General features: G+C 43.1%; 1 protein-coding gene across 1 annotated transcript in view; it reads right to left on the reverse strand.

Moving 5' to 3' along the window:
• The window catches only part of fbn1 (fibrillin 1), a 66,595-nt gene that overhangs the window by 27,948 nt on the left and 22,157 nt on the right, over positions 1–16,490 (reverse strand). Inside the window, 22 exon segments of the mRNA XM_030090005.1 lie at positions 2,984–3,109; positions 3,684–3,809; positions 4,569–4,691; positions 4,776–4,901; positions 6,715–6,840; positions 8,072–8,200; positions 9,136–9,193; positions 9,195–9,262; positions 9,391–9,618; positions 9,716–9,841; positions 9,955–10,008; positions 10,093–10,122; positions 10,125–10,205; positions 10,208–10,232; positions 10,633–10,745; positions 10,849–10,917; positions 10,920–10,973; positions 11,160–11,285; positions 11,395–11,448; positions 11,892–12,044; positions 13,191–13,313; positions 15,373–15,495. Coding sequence (XP_029945865.1) covers positions 2,984–3,109; positions 3,684–3,809; positions 4,569–4,691; positions 4,776–4,901; positions 6,715–6,840; positions 8,072–8,200; positions 9,136–9,193; positions 9,195–9,262; positions 9,391–9,618; positions 9,716–9,841; positions 9,955–10,008; positions 10,093–10,122; positions 10,125–10,205; positions 10,208–10,232; positions 10,633–10,745; positions 10,849–10,917; positions 10,920–10,973; positions 11,160–11,285; positions 11,395–11,448; positions 11,892–12,044; positions 13,191–13,313; positions 15,373–15,495 — 2,241 coding nt within the window.

Consider the following 16,490-nt stretch of genomic DNA (forward strand, 5'->3'; position numbering starts at 1 on the left):
AGTCAGCTGGGATCAGCTCTTGCAGCCCTTCCCCCAAATCCTGACTTAAATCCTGCGGTACAGACACTGAACGGATGGCTGGAAAAAGCATGAAAAGTGAGAGTTCACATCGACACGTGTCGACTGGGTGTGCAGCCAGCATATAGGCCAGTCTTTACTCCTGCTCGAGTCAATTTCTGCCTGAATATCCTGTCAATAACAGAGATTCTATTTCTCTGTCTTATGCCCTCATTTCTTCAGATTTGAAAATGTTTTCCGTTGTTTTTCTGGCAAGACGCTATCATGCTCCCATCAAGCCTGTTTTCACTTGTATATGTTAAATACAAATAGAAGTTGAAAGAAGCATAAAATAAGCATTTCCTGAAAACACAGGTGGCGAAACGTAGCTATAAGGCCCCGTTTACACCACAACGCTTCAAATGAAAACACAAATGTTTGTGTTTCAGAAAAGTTTTGTGTTTACACGGTGACGTTTACTCTGCATCAAAGATGAGAGAGAAAAAAAATTTCCCTCTCTCTCTTTTTAAAATCATGCTCCAAAAATCTAACTGGAGAGAAAATAAGCGGCAATAAAAGAAGAAGAGAAGAAATCCTTTTATCAATCCATCAGTGCATTGCATTTCATGCCATGGCAAGCACAACAATGAAAAGATGAAAATGATGTGAAAGGAGTGAAACAGATAAAAGATGGCGACTTGACAACAAAGTAAAGGTGCTGACTGACAATGATCATTGTAGCAGAGAGAAATAATCACTTTCAGCCAGACGTGAGAGTGACCCATTTGAGATGGATCATGAAACTGATTCAAAGCAGGAGAATTTTCTCCATTCTGGCTTTTTTTCCTGTCACTCCTTGGGATGCATCCGGTTAACTGCTGATCTTGAGTGTGAGGGACCCAGGTTACTCAGGGTGAGGCAGGAAGGGCACCTGTCGTAAGAAGCAGCGAGTCTGAGGTTCGGATTTTTGAGATAACCTGTGTATAAATCAACTAAACTCTTCTTTGAGACAGTATTCAAGAGCTTTGCAATCTCGGCTTTGTGGGAGTCTGCTTTCACTCTATACAATAAACACCCTGGAGCTTTCTTTACTGACGTAATTAAGTTGTATCTCACATCTTTGGTTTTTATTCAATGAAGAAATATTTGTACTTAGAACTTCTAAAGCTAAAGTGAACATGTTTAAATAGGACTATAAGTGGTCATAATGGGACAATGGCAAATATTAAAATGTACTTTGAAAAAGCACAATAAATAAGGAGTCATTAAGTAACCAAATAAACTCTCAGTATTGTTAGTCGCACCACAAAATTATTCTTAAGCCTGCAAACAATTAACATTTGCCAATATAATCTGCTTCTCATAACATACAAAAGCAATAAAAGTGAGACAATGCGACCGCAAGTGTCACTGACATGAAAATGCTGAGTATTAAAATGAAGCATAACAGTACCACAAGCGTCTCGCTGAAGTCACAGGATCTATCTGATATATTTAATTTGTTTGGGGTTCAACTCCACTCTTAAAAGAGAGACACAGTAATCCATTGTTTTCAGAGCTGTGTGCCATGACTGAACCCTCATTGTTTGACTCTTCTGTCATTAAATGAAGTGATGATGAAGACAGCACACTTAACCTTTTATTCCTGATCCCCTCTGCAGCGCAGAGGCACTCCCGGCCTCGTAAACCCCACCAACAGATCTCCACCCAGCACGAACTTTCCGATACGCACGCAACGACCCGCAAGCGCTTGAGAGCGCACACAGATACCCACACCCTGCCCCTGAGTGCTCCGTGCTGCGGAATAAAAAGAGACATAATTCTTGTGGGAGCTTCATCAACAGCTGGATCAGATATGCACTGGAGAGCACCACTCACTCATTAACACTCACACACACGCAGGAGGATTTAGTCCACGCATACCAACGTGGTCACATAAGGCAATTCAAAGATGACAGCCAATTTCTTATGGATTTTTTTTTTTTTCCAAGAATATATTTGAGAAGGATCTTCTCCAAAAAGAGTAGCGAGTTGCGTCCACTGGTCTATAACCAGGAATCCTGCCTGCCTGGGAGGTATTAGTGTCTTGATTCTCCGGTCTGGGATTGAAATTCCAAATGTGTGATTCAGAGCCGGCTGCTTTTCTGCAATCCCGGCTCTCCAAAACAAGGCGAATACTGTATGGACATTTTAATGGGATTAGAATGAGCAAAAGTGTGTGTGCTCAAGTTTGTGACTGAGTGAGGGTGTTGATTCGCACTTCTGACAAACCTGTTTATTCCCATTCGAAGGAAGACGAGCTGCTGCATGACTCAAGACAAGGCCAAAAAAAGAAAAATACTCACACAAAAACTTATTAAGTGGCTCTGTAAACCAGACTCAGCTCAGGCGAGACAAGAAGCGAGCCCAGTGTAGGACCGGGGCAGCCGGACGGACTCTGTATTTATGTGTTTTGGACGTGATGCACATGATGACGTCCTGCTGGACTCTTCCAACCATCACGTAATGTTTAACTGACCTTAATGAAAAAGCAACAAAGGAATAAACAACAGTGCAACGTGATGCACACATCTGATGGGAGACTGACCTCACAGTTCCTGCTGCTGATGCTGTCACTGTGTGAGTGTGTGTTCATGTGTGTGTGTGTGAAGGGGGTGTAATGTATGTGTGTTTGCGAGCGTGTTTTTCATCAAGTCAGACAGGAGCTCTTGAATGAGGGTGAGTAATGCTGGAGCTGCTTCTGGTTAACCAGACTTTCTCCTTGTGTCTCTCATCTCTCGCTTTAATCTTCAGCTTGATATCACTGCTGAACAGAACCACACACACACACACACACACACACACTCATACACACACATACGCACGTGCACTTCATTACCAGCAAGTCTCCACTGACTCACTGTCTTTTCATTTGCGTCCACATTCTTGCACCGACGGAACATTTTGTTTGAGAGTTCGAATCCCGGCGTGCTCTCATTTCGTTCACCTGTGCAGCCGGTCGTTCCCTTGCGGACAGAGTATCCCAGGTCGCAGTGACAGATGAAGGAGCCTTTCGTGTTCTCACAGTTGCCACTCAGGCAGATGTTTGGGTTCAGCTCGCACTCGTCCACATCTTGACGGGGAGGGAAGCAGAGAAGCGATCAAGAATGTTAACTTGCTAAACACAGCTACAATAAAAGGAAAAGTTTATGACAATTCATTAAAAGGAATTAGCTTTTGTTTCTGCAACGTGCCACAAAGGTTTGATAAACTATGACATATGTTAGTGAGGCACAAATGGATTACGTCAAGCACCGTACAGAGGCTTTAAAACGTGTTTACTTTGAATAAATACAGCAGTAATAGACTGATTGTTTGTGCGAATCCATTTAGAAGCACTTCAATGATGCTTTTTGTTTTTCTCGCTCAGTGGAAACAGACGTCTAAATATCATACATTCCTCTATGATCTGTCTGAATAACAATGTTGATTATCATTTTAATCAATAACCACGTCGTCGCTGGCCCTGTCTCGGAGATCTGAGTCATTACAGGCTTCTTCTCTTGACTCACTTCTTGGATCACCTTGAGGATGTTCATTAGGACATATCAGTAAATCTCAGAGAACCCCCTGGATCTAATAAAAGCAGAGCTGCACGGGGTGTATCTACACCGTTTTATTTCACTCATAAAATGCGCATCCGTTACCCAGGCAGGTCTTCATATCCTCAGACGACATGAAGCCATCGAAGCACAGACACTGGTAAGTCCCCGGGGTGTTTGTGCACTGGCCGCCGTCGCAGACGTCCGGGCTCTCCTCGCACTCGTCGATGTCTGAAGGTCGGGGACGGAGAGGCGGAGAGGTGAATTAAGGCAGAAACACGAGCGGGAAAAGTGCAGAGGAAAGGAAAAAATGACACATTTCAGTCTAATAATCCATATATGGTGAGAAAAAAAAACCTGAGCAGAGAATAGTGCTACTTCAGTCTGGTGTGCATTTTCTTCTTTCCTCATAAAAAATTAATGTTAGTTCAGGACACGGCTTGTGTAACAAGCTGAGCACTCCTCTAAAAATAGTCTAAAATTGCCCCTGTGCTGCCTTGATCCCCGTCTGTATATCTTTCTGTGGTAATTAAAGGAAGAAGAATCACAAGAGTCTGTGAGCAGGGCAGGAGACCTGTAGTCATCACCTTTGAAGCAGAAATACTTTGCAAAGACTTTTGCCAGAATAACCAAAGAAATCATTTATCATTGTCTGTCAACATTCAGAAGTGAATAACACACGAACAGACTTCAGATCGAGTCTCCACCTTTCTCTCTCTGTGTGAGCGCGTGCTTTCTTTAAACATGTGCCAGCCAAATCACAGCAGCGTCTCCTCGCTGTATATACACCAAAAGTTCTTGATCTTGATGAGGTGCTTTCATCCTGCTCTTAAATTTAGTCTTTAAGTGCAAACTTTGAAGTATTTCTGTACAACCAAATGTGTCTTCGGATGCCACAAATTGACAAAGACGCTAAAGCGGGTTTTGTCAGCTGTAGAACAAATGCATGATGGGGGTTTATCTGAGATTGAGGAGACACGGGGGACTCACCAGTGCAGCTTCTCAGGTCGGGCATGAGGGCGTATCCACTGTGGCAGCTGCACTCATAACTGCCCTTTGAGTTGGTGCAGAAGGTCTCACAGCCGCCGTTCTCGATGGTACACTCGTCAATGTCTGACGGGCAGGAAAACACAAGACCGGAGCTGCATAACAGGAATATATACTCGAGAGGAAAGCGGCGGCATGTTCAAACCCTACCGACACACTCCAGTCTGTTCTCGGTGGATTTGTATCCCGTGTTGCAGGCGCACTGGTACCGGCCGATCATGTTGACGCACTGGCCGTTCCTGCACAGCCGGTCACTCAGCTCGCATTCATTGATATCTGTGGAAGGATAAAAGCAGCTGTGAAATCTGCATGCATGTGCGCGGCGTGTTGACGTGAAGCGTCAATGCTTGATTGGAGCTGACAACTAACGGAAAGAAAGTTAAAAAGCTGACTCCTTTTATGTTCATACAACAGTCTGGATGCTCCACAGATGAACGCGGATCTTTGTCTGTTAAATAAAGATCTCACTTTTCTCTGAAGACTTTGCCTCCTACTTTACCTCCTCCTGCTGCTTTAAGCAGTCTTTATTTTAGTCGTTAGTTTAAGATGGAATCCACACGTAATGGGAGAGCTCCTGGGCATGCCGAGAAAACCTTTAACTGAACCAAACTCTTTCAGGCCAGGGGATTACAAATCAGTGGTTGACTAAAAATTGGTCGTTTTAGACCCTAATGATGATAAATGGCTTTTCCAACAAGGAATCAGTCATCGTCATTAAAGACAATGTTCTACGCCCATCTGTAAGGAAATGTGCTGCATATGTAAAGTTTATTATCATTTAATATCGTCTGACACTTTGCCTTGTTACTTCAGAGAAGCAATTATGGAAAGTGTTTCAGGGGAAATGAGGTGGACACCTCTTGTGTTGAAGCTTCTTCTTTAACTCCAGCTGATTAACAAAGAAAATAAATGAAGCCAACAGGCAGCGACTGAGCGTGAGGTCATGGGCCGAACGTTGGATTAGATCATCCGAATGACACACAGTGAATAATGCATGATTTGTTAAATTAATGCTGTAAATAAACATGGGAGTTGTGAAACTGTGGAAATCCCTGCGAAAACTCTTCTCTTGTTATTGTAGGAAGAAAATGCTGTCACTGTTTCTCCGGTCAATTAAACATTCTAGTAAGTCGGTAGTGAAAAAGAAAGGAAAAAAAAAAAAAAAAGCTACACGCAAGTCTAATTTACTGGAAGCATTTGTTCATTATTCAACCAGCATGTTGCAGTGAACCGTTTCTATGGGTTACTTGACAGAACAACTTCAAAACAAACTGTTTTTGTACACAAGATGTGTGAATTTAGGTCAAAGATCTGATAAAATTTGAACGTGTAAACAACAAAAAGTCCTTTTCTAGGGAAGCCTGCAGCCTCTCACAAGAGAAAAATTTTGTTTATATTCCACCTGGTTTTTCAATTCGAGCTGAAGGCGCTTTAGCTTAAATTTATGCCTTTAAAAAAGTTAATAGATTTTGTTTTAGACCAGGCTTTAAACAAGCATGTTGCTGAAAGTGGCAGTTGTGTTGATCAGGTTGTGCAGAGCTCCTCAGTCAGGGGGAAGACAGAAAGCTCTGCCAGAAACAGCAGAACTGTAACAGTAAACATTTGCCACTGTTTTTAATTAACAGGAGAACATCAATGTATACGTCAAGTGTCACTTTATGTGACACCTCAAAATACACCACAGAGCAGAAACTCCACAGGAAGTGAGAAACAAGGCTCAATCATTTCATAGAAGATGCCTAAAAATGGGCCAAAACATTATAAACACTTCTTACTGCAATATATGGCTTCAAACTTAAAATATAGATAAATTAAATCCTTTCTGAAGATCTCAAAACAAAACTGGCACATTGACCCTTTGCATACAGAGCGCAAAGACTGAGGCACAAAAAAAGTAACAGATGATAAAGGATGACCCTCAACTCTGCTACTTTCACCCCTTTTTTGTTTTTGTTTCTTATCTGTGGAAAATGGAGCAGAAAGTGCATCCTCCCACGTGGTTTCCTCTAATAAGAAATAAAAGCAAGAAGAGAGGGAGAAGTTGAGGAGGAAGGGGGGGATTCTCCACTCCAGAGATGCCGTCACTTACCTAAACAGGCCGAGCCATCCGGGGCGATCTCGTGTCCCTCCGGGCACACACACTGGAAACTGCCCTCGGTGTTCACACATTCACCTCCACGGCACAGCAGGGGGTTTCTCTCACACTCATCGATGTCTGACGCAGGGACAAACACACATTGTTCGGTTTTAGGGTTTGGTTACACTCAATATTTGTTTCACCACTTAAGTCATTTACAATGAAAACCCAGCAGGATGATCAACTTAAAACTGTGTTCCTGGTTTAAGAGGTATTGTGGGATTAGGAGCCACAGAGTACTTGCTGTTTACTTCGTTGTCTAAATATCTGCATGATGAAAGAACGCAGGCCACAGGTCACTGACTGCTCCTCGCCATAAAATCGAAGGTTTTTCGCTAACTAAAATGAAGTGGTTAGTTAAAAAAAGGTCTATAATTATTTTTTACTTGTTATTTTGGTAAGCCAAGTCACTAGCAGCACTTCATGATGTCAACACTGAACGCATTATTTCCAGTCCAGCTGTTTTTCGGGGTTTTGTTTGCCACAGCGTGCAAGTAAATTTTGTCCTTCCAATTCTGGTCTAATTACAGCTTCAGGCCAAAATTAAATAAATAAATAAATAAATATTGAAACTCTTCAATTGTAATGTGCATGAATTCACCAAAGAACTTGTAAAAACAAGGAAAAAGTCAGACCAGAATAGAAATTGACAAGAACAATATATGATAATTATAATGTGTGTGTGTGGGTGTGTGTGTGTGTGGCTGTGAGTGTGTGTCCCACACGTGCTGGACAAGATTGATATGCTTCCAAAATGTATTACATTTAATAAGTTTTGACCAGTTTTCTGAAGTGATGGTGGCTACACCTTGTTTTTAGTTTAATTCAAAATGGTACAGTGTTTAAATAATGCAGCTTTAGGCTTCTTTCTTTCTCTCTCACACACACACACACACACACACACACACATACACACACGCGCTATACATACAGACACACACAGCTTGCACATTTCAACATTACATCATCCACTCTCTCAGTGAGTTTCAGGTCTGACCCGTCAGCCGAAGCACCTCATCCAGAGCTTATGGCCCAGGAGGGATTGAGGAGGAGACGGTCAGTTTGTGGCAGACCTTCCTGAGACTTTACAGACTTGCAGCGGTCTGTGCGCTCAGATCCTGCCACTTTAACAAGGTGTGCCGGAGAGTTGTTAAGGAGGTCAGGTTTCTCACTCCTGTCCTCTCAGACAAAATGTTTTCAGATGGAGGAGGCATCTCTGGAAACAATAAAGCCAAATCATCCGGATCTGCGGACGTGATTCAGTGTGTGTGTGTGTGTGTGTGTGAGAGAGAGACATTTCATTCCTCACCCATGCAGTTTTTCATCATCATGAAGCCGCTCTCGTAGCCTTCAAAGCACTCGCACTCAAAGTCTCCCGGTGTGTTGATGCACCTGCCCTGTCCGCACAGGTCTGGAGAGATGTGGCACTCATCGATGTCTGCGGGGAAGAAACACAACAAATCTCAGCAGGAGACAACCTTTTCATATAAAACCTTTTAACAACCTTTCTTTAGTCTTAGTGATGTTTGATCTCCAGGTGTGTGAGCTCTCTAAAACTTGTGCTGGTGATGCACATGGCTAATCTCACACCAAATAGGTAATTTGGATAGAAAGTGAAACATCCTGGATCTTCAAGTTAAAATTTATAGCTGTCAATGCTTGGTCTATTAGGGATAAATGGAAACTGGCAAATCTGACACCATCTTGTTTTTTTTTTCTTGCTTCCATGCTTTTATGTGTTTTCAATGTTCTAATTTGCTGGAGCTTTGAGAGAACTGCAGCTCTGTCCTCTCGATTCACCCGTTGAGCTGACTGGAGGATGTTAAACCCACGAACAGTTTATCATTCATCTCCTCAGAAGGAGCTCACATAGCGAGCCAGTATTAATATTATTAGTCCATTTTATAGAGTAATGGTTTAATAGAAATAATGAATGTCTGCTTTTTGTTGTGTTTTTAGCGAGCAGCTGCGCTCAATATTTTGTGTTTTTTTACACTACTTCATTAAGGTGTTCGTTCTGTTGACTTGTTGCTTGTTGTTGTTGTTACTTGTTGTTATGTGGTGAACTGACTAATCATTACAAGGCAGCAGTCTTTGTTGTTTAGTGATTTCATTTGTCAGAATTGCATCATTAGAATTAGTTCACATTTCATACGATAGTGAGATCAGAAAAGAACAACAATGAAGTATACGATTAAAAACAGCAATAAATACTTTCCAAAAAAATTGAGAAAAAAAAAGTTTTAAGGTGGCGAAATAAGACTGTTTCTCTTCTGAGTCAGTCAAAAGCTGAAGGCCTCACTCACAAGAGGCTGCAGACATTTCTCTGTCTAAAGAAGTGACTAAACAACCAGTGAATGTGTGACTAACCACCTGTGCAGTTCCTCTCATCCGAGTCCAGAGCGTAGCCGTTATCACAGCGGCAGCGGAAAACTGCCGATGGTGTTTCTGCACCGGCCGTTCGAGCAGAGGCTGTTTATCATCCTGCATTCATTTATGTCTGCGGCGGAGAGCAGAGAGACGCAGCTCAGACAGCACAGTCTTTGAAAAGTCTTGTTATTCACCTCCTTTCTCTACAGTTATATCCGAAATCTTCATTCTGTGTGGTCTGTGAAGAGAGAATCCCACCTTTAAGGAAGGGCCTGCCATTGATGAAATCCCCCCGGTGGGAGAAGCCCGGGCCACGCGGGCACAGCTGGGTGTACTCCGGCGTTCCCTTTTCGGGACATTCGTCGCATTCGGGACCCCAGGCCACGCCCACTGAGCAGCAGCAGGCGTCCACACGGTGCTTCCCGGAGATGGGCGCCCCGCAGCGCTCGTCCTCATGAGTGAGGTAGCAGTGCTCCGTACGCAGGTCTGACAGACACAAACCAAGATTTAACAACGGTTAGCAGAAAAAAAGATGCTTCTGCTTGAATTCTTAATACGTTTAATGCGTCTGAGGAGGACGCACCGATGCAGGTCCTGCCGCTGACGTCAACAGTCATTCCCGGAGGGCACTGGCAGAAGAAGGAGCCTGGTGTGTTAATGCCACTTCCCGTTGATGCACACTCGGGAAACACTTGACACTCATCCACGTCTGACAGTCAGCAGAGGAAAACCAGAGCGCCGTCAACAACAGTTCAGTGTTTCACGTTATTTGAATTTAGCAGAAAAGATCCAGTCTCCACGTGGAATGAAAGCGAGCCTCACCCTCACAGACGTTTCCCTCGGGCCGCTGAGCGAAACCTTTACTGCAGATCGGATCTAAAAAGGAGGAGATACAAAACACATCTCCAGTCAGTTGAATGAATTAATAATGAAAATAAGTTTCATTTGATAGTCAATCACCTTTTTCGCATTTGACACAGGGGCTGTGCAGGCTTCTCCCAGAGTGGCGCAGCAGTGAGACTTCAGTGTGGCTCCATTAATGTTCACCTCACAGCGGTTATTGATGATTTTAGCCAACAGGTGCTCTTAGTAGTTCTGTTGTAAGAAATTACAGTTAATACACACTCATTAGTAATTTCAATCACATTAATCCTTCAATACACATTTTTTTTTAATTGAGAGTAAAAACAGGAGAAATCTTCTTAACTATTCTTTAATAAGGAACAAATAACGTGTTTTTCAATAATTTTCTCATGTATTGCATATTCTAGTTTCATCAATAAAGGTTTTGGTGATTTTCAGCCAGTATTTAACTATCTGTGCTGCTGATGCAACAAATCTGAAACAGTTCATCTCACATTGTTGTACTTACTGGTCAAGTACAAAAAGGGATAGTGAAATAAAGACATATTGAATTAGAAAATAAAATCAGAAAATGATTTTCCTCAAATCCTCATCTTTTTACAGTTTCGGCATCGCCAGCGATTTTGCCTCACCGATACACTCCAGCCCCGAGCTGTCCAGCGAGCTGCCGCTCGAACACAAACACACAAGGACCCCATGCTGTTCTTACATTCTCCATTATACAAGGGCTGGACTACACTCATCCTCATCTGCAGGACACAAAATCAAACACCGTTTTCCTTTCGAATTCGCCCAAGGCAACACACACAGAGTTCACCGCAGTGACGCAAAAGAACGAAGGAGTCTCTGGACCTTCGCAGACGTCGGTCTGGGGATTGAAGCTGAATCCTTTGGGACACTGACAGGTGAAAACTCCGGGTGGTTCCTGCACAGACCGTTGTCGCACAGCTGCCTGTTCATCAGGCATTCATCAATATCTGATTAAAAAAACACACCCACACACACACACACACACACCACACACACACACACACACACACACACACACACACACACCACACACACACACACACAGGCACAGGGACATGAGGACTTTTGTTCGACTGGCTTCTGGCATCAGAGCGATATTCTTCCATTTTTCAATATAGCTTGAATTCGCCTACCGACGCAGTTTTTGCCCGTCAGGTCAACCTCAAAGCCTTCGTTGCAGGTGCACTTGTACGTCCTCAGCATGTTCTCACACACTCCGTTCTGGCAGATGTCGGGGTCGAGAGCACATTCGTTTATATCTGGGAGGAAAGAGCAGAGCAAAACTCTAAACAATGTCTTTTTTTTTTATTATCTCCGCGGCTCTGTTTTATTTAATCAGCCCTTGCGTCATGTGCTCGTGCGCGTCACCTCGTCCGTCTCCGGTTATGCCGCCGCCGTTGGGACACAGAGCGAGGAACTCGGCTGCAGCGAAACACAGAGAAAGCACAGTTTGCCTCAAGAAAATATCACATTTGCTAAAATCGAAGAAATTTTCAAGCGGGGCATTTAACACCATGTCATTAGGGATTTGCATGCTCACTCATTTAGCCTGGATGTTTATGAGGCGGCCTCTTAATGTGGCGTGGCTCTGGCGTCTTTTGATATAGAAACTTTAATTGGCAGGACTAATGAGAAGTGGCTGCAAGATGTGTGTATTTCTGCAAGAGTGTGTATGTGAAGGTTGTTAGAGGTTCACTTTTTGCGTCTGTTATAACAATTCCACGCTGGTGTGCAGGAGTGTGTCATCGGGCCATCCTGACCCTGAGAGCTGCGTTTTGGATTACAGATGACCTGCTTGTGTGAATCTGTTTTGGTTTGCTGGATACATTTGTGTGAAAAGGCTGGAACGATCTGAATCTCCGTACCAGAGCTCTGCGGCGGGCAGGGCTGGCAGGGCTCCCCGTAGGCGTACTCTGTGCTGGCGCAGCAGCACTCCGACTTGGTCACAGCTCCAAACAGCGGCCGAACGCACTGCCCTCGCTTGTAGCCGCCGTAACAAGTACTGCGCATATGCGTGTCTGTTTCGGAGAAACCAAGACAGACAGCGTGAGTTTGTAAGGGACGGAGAAGGGAGAGTCAGCAGCTCCAGTAAACAACAACACCGGGCAAAACAAATGCTTGTTCTCTTTGCGTAATATCCAGGGATTTGAGGCATTTTCCAGCGCTGATATCATCCGGACATTCGCTCACCCGGATGGAATAACAGCATTTCGACACTTCCCGCACAATGCACAACAAAGACAAGTCATTTGGGGAATGTTGGAAATAAAAGCATAAACAGATCTGCTCTCCAACAAGCCATCGAAGACAGTGGAGCGCAGGGATGGCAGGAAGCCCTTCGTCAATACACACTCATTAATGAAGCGGAGCATGTGGGTGCAACATGTGAACAGGCAGAACTACATCATGACATTATTATTCGGCGCTTCGTCACTGGTGCTTTTAGGAATCCTTTGGGAAATGATTTATTATTCTGGCTAAGATATAAAGATAATTTAAAAGCTTAACTTTAGAGCAGGAAAGAAAACATTTTCACAATTTGTTGCTTGTTGTGTATACCAGAGAATGGACACAAAAAACCCACTTTGAAACCATGGGAAAACAAATATCCTGTTGTTTGATTTCTGGTTTCAGTTATTCTTAATTAAAAAAGGCTGGCTACAGTAAAAAATGTCATTGTGCAATAAATGATAACAAAAGTAATATTAAAAAACTAATCAATATAATACAGCCTGACTACACCCAGCTCTTTTCGGTCTTTGCTTTTCTTGTCGAACTCAGCCAGTCGACGTTTATCCCTGTTGAAAGGGAGTTATTCCTCCCCACTGCTGCCTGTGTGGTTATCTTTCTTGGATTACTTCTGGTGGCGTTTCTTTTCTGACTTTGAGTTCGTTGTACTTCACAGTATAAACTGCAACAGGATGACATATTGTTTTTATAACATAAATGAAATTGACTTGAGCTTTTAGAATAGAACTTCTAGAATACTTTTAGAATACAATACAATACAATAGAAACTACTCTATAATCCCAGAGGGAAATTCCTCCAATGGGTTTCTCTGGTTTAACTTCCTCACTTGCGGAATACTCAGTCAGCTGCTTCACCGGACGAAGGCATTCTCCTCATCGTCGGCACAGACAGCCTCTTGTCAGGAAATACTCACCGACACAGACCCGCCCATCCAGGCCCACTGCCATCCCGGCCATGCACTCGCAGCGGAAAGATCCCTCCGTGTTGACGCAATGGCCGTTCATGCACATGCCCGGAGTCTCACACTCGTCAAAGTCTGCAAACAGATGCAGCAAAACCATGTCGTCACACACACCGGTCCTCAAGAAATAACAAGGTAAGATGTCGGAAGCCATTAAAACGAAAAACAATGGCTATTAAAATGCTCAGGTGCTCCATTAAAAGAAGAAGAAGAAAAAAAAAAAAGCTAAAATCAGTTCCCCACAGTTTTGGTTTGATGATCTCAACTGAGAAAACTTTCCTGCTCTTTTCCCTCCGTCTCCTCGCCGTATTACAATCATTATCATCATGAGTTTAAAGAATGAAAACACAGCGCACTGTGTGTTTATGTATATGTCTGGTGTGTGGGTGGGGGTGTGTGTGTGTATGCGCGTGTGTACACACAGTAGAAAGTAGAGACACAGAGAGACAATGAGGCCCTTGGGCCCCTTTAGACTACACATTTCATTAATGACCACATACATCAGCACACTTCACCCACACCCTGCTCCCCTTGTTTATTTATTCTGTTTTCGACTGAACCGAGTCAGTGTTTCTGAGATCAAACGTCTGTATCCGACGCCATGCGGAGCAGGACGGCCACAGGTCACACGCCGCTCTCTCCCCAGCGTTCGTCGACCGGTTGGGTGGTAAATTTGCTGAAGGGACCGTTTGGATTATTCTAAGTGGGGTTGTTTGAGGTCAGCAGGCAGACTTTCCCGTGGGGAGACGTGCCATTATTCACTCCTTTCACCGTTCCAAGACCTCACAGACAAAACCAGTAATTTTACACAGGAGCTGATTTCTGAGATTTAACCAGTCTGCTATAAAATTTACAGTCATCATGATATTGATCTTGAGTTAAATCTGCTTTGTTGTCCTTTCAGTGGACTGTCTAGAAAGGAGGTGGCAACTCCTGATCCTGATAACAGCAGTTGCCTGAGTATGAGAAAATGAGAAATGAGAAAATTTCCCAAGATATTTTCCCCTGTGCACCTAAAGGCTGGACTTTGTGGCCGATAATCTCACATACTGCTTTTTTTTTTTCCATTCTCTTTTTTTTCACCTGAATTAAGACTGATTTGCTGTGACGCTCAGACATGTTTGATAAGTTTATCCACCAACACATCCAACTGCATGATTTCACATTTGTTTTTTTGTGCTCTTTGGAACCGTTGCTCCGTCTAACCAGTCTAGCAAAGGCAAGCAAACAAAGATGAGAGTAATTACATTTCCAGCCACGCTGTTCCCTTGACTGGACTGGCTAGTCTCCCACAGAAATCCCATAATGGGCTGAAACATATAAACCAGGATTTTTTAATTATCTCACTGGTGAAACGCATGTAAATGCATCAGATCTTATTATTACAATTAGCTGATTACTCCCAGTTATCTTGACATTTGCGGTCATGTAAACAGACTCACTGAAACCATGCAGGACCAGGACTCCCCATCTCTGATCTAGACCAGGACTATAGACACACACACATGGGATATAGTACTTATATTATTAGTGTTGTGGTTTACGTGGACCTTTTTCTAAGTGGTTGAATTACGCTTCATGGCCAAGCACAGCAGCACATAACTGAGCCATGATTCATACATCGTCCCATTTACTTCATATTATCTTTTTTTTTTTTATATATATAAGCACTTCACTGAATCCACCAAAGCCTTGAAGTATTGAATCACTTAAACTGTTGATGTTTCTAATAGTGTTTAACAACAAAACAAAGGAAACATAAATGTTTTAAAGCATGTTCTTTTCTTTTCTTTAGCGTAAAGAAAAAATAAAATGTATTTCTCTTTACACCAGACAAGCTTGGGAAAGGCTGTCTGCTCTGAAAATAGGCGGACCCCAAATATCCACATGCCCAGCTGGGCTGCCAGAAAGCACAGGGATTTTTCCAAGGCTTTTTGGGGGATTTTTTTGCTCTGTGTGCTCAGACTCACATAACAGAACAGCTAACATGCCAGAGAGGTAGTCACTCTCCGAGCGGGCCGAAGAGGCAGATCAAAAGAATAACTGACTTGATATATGCGCTCAGCTGATGCAGCCAGTGGTCGGGCGAGTGCGGACGTGTGACGTGAAGAAGCCGGCGGTCTGACGGACGTACCCACACACATGCGTCCGCTGCTGTCCAGCAGGAATCCAGGTCTGCAGATGCACTTGAAGCTGCCGTCTTCGTTGATACACAGGCCGTTGAGGCACATGTTCCTGATCAGACACTCGTCCTGATCTGCAGATGAACACACAGGGCTGATTGAAAGCAGCGCATTTTTAAAAGAAGACTGGTTACAGACAGACACTAGAGCTGATGTCCAGCCTACTGACGATTACAATGTGCAGTGCATTTTAGTTCATTTTAAGAACTTTTCTTTTAAATAAAACAGGTTTGTTTTATTTAAAATTACATAACATCTCATGGAGTATTAAAAAACAACAGAAGTAAAACTCCGAGGATGGACACATACTCTGCTAGAACAAAGAAACGTGTTTGTTTTCTGGTCAGGATGTTTCATACTTCACCAGAGAACCTCTGTTCATCTTTTCCTACAGATTCTGTCCTCTACACACAATGTTCATACTACCTCTTTCCATGAAATATTACCAATTTGCATGTTTATTTTATGCCCCATAAAATGTGCTGTTATATATCCAAAGATTCCTCAGAACTATCCATTTGCTGCACAACAGCTACCGGGAATGACAACATTCTCCTTTTCCGCATTCACTACGCTCAATTTTGATTTCTGACCAATCACACCGTAGCTCCAAGATGCCACACAAGAAAATGCGTTTTCTCGTGTCTCAGGGACCAATAAGGAATAAGAAGGTTAGGACTAAACATTTTGTGTTCTTAAGGATTTCATAGCTTTCTTCCTCCAAACAGGTCAAAGTCAAATTATTTTAAAACTGGGGCCACTGCAATATTGTATGAGTGCTTTCCATTAAGATGAGTTCTTATATTAGAAGATTTCAAAGTGGGAATAACAGCAGCCTTCTGCATGGGAGGCATTGTGTTGCAGAAATATAAGCATTAAAGGGTATAAAAAGATGAACTACTGGTTCAGGAATAAAGGAGAGCCGGGGACAGGACAGGTCCAGTCACTGCATTAGGAGTGAATGGAAACAGTTCACCTCACAATGCGAAGGAGAGCAATGTTATTTCACCTCAAGTTGCCTCTCGTCAGGAATGAAATCCTGCTCATGCAAGGAGTAAAAATCACTGCA

Source organism: Salarias fasciatus, chromosome 1, assembly GCF_902148845.1.
Source record: "Salarias fasciatus chromosome 1, fSalaFa1.1, whole genome shotgun sequence".
Lineage (NCBI taxonomy): Eukaryota > Metazoa > Chordata > Actinopteri > Blenniiformes > Blenniidae > Salarias > Salarias fasciatus.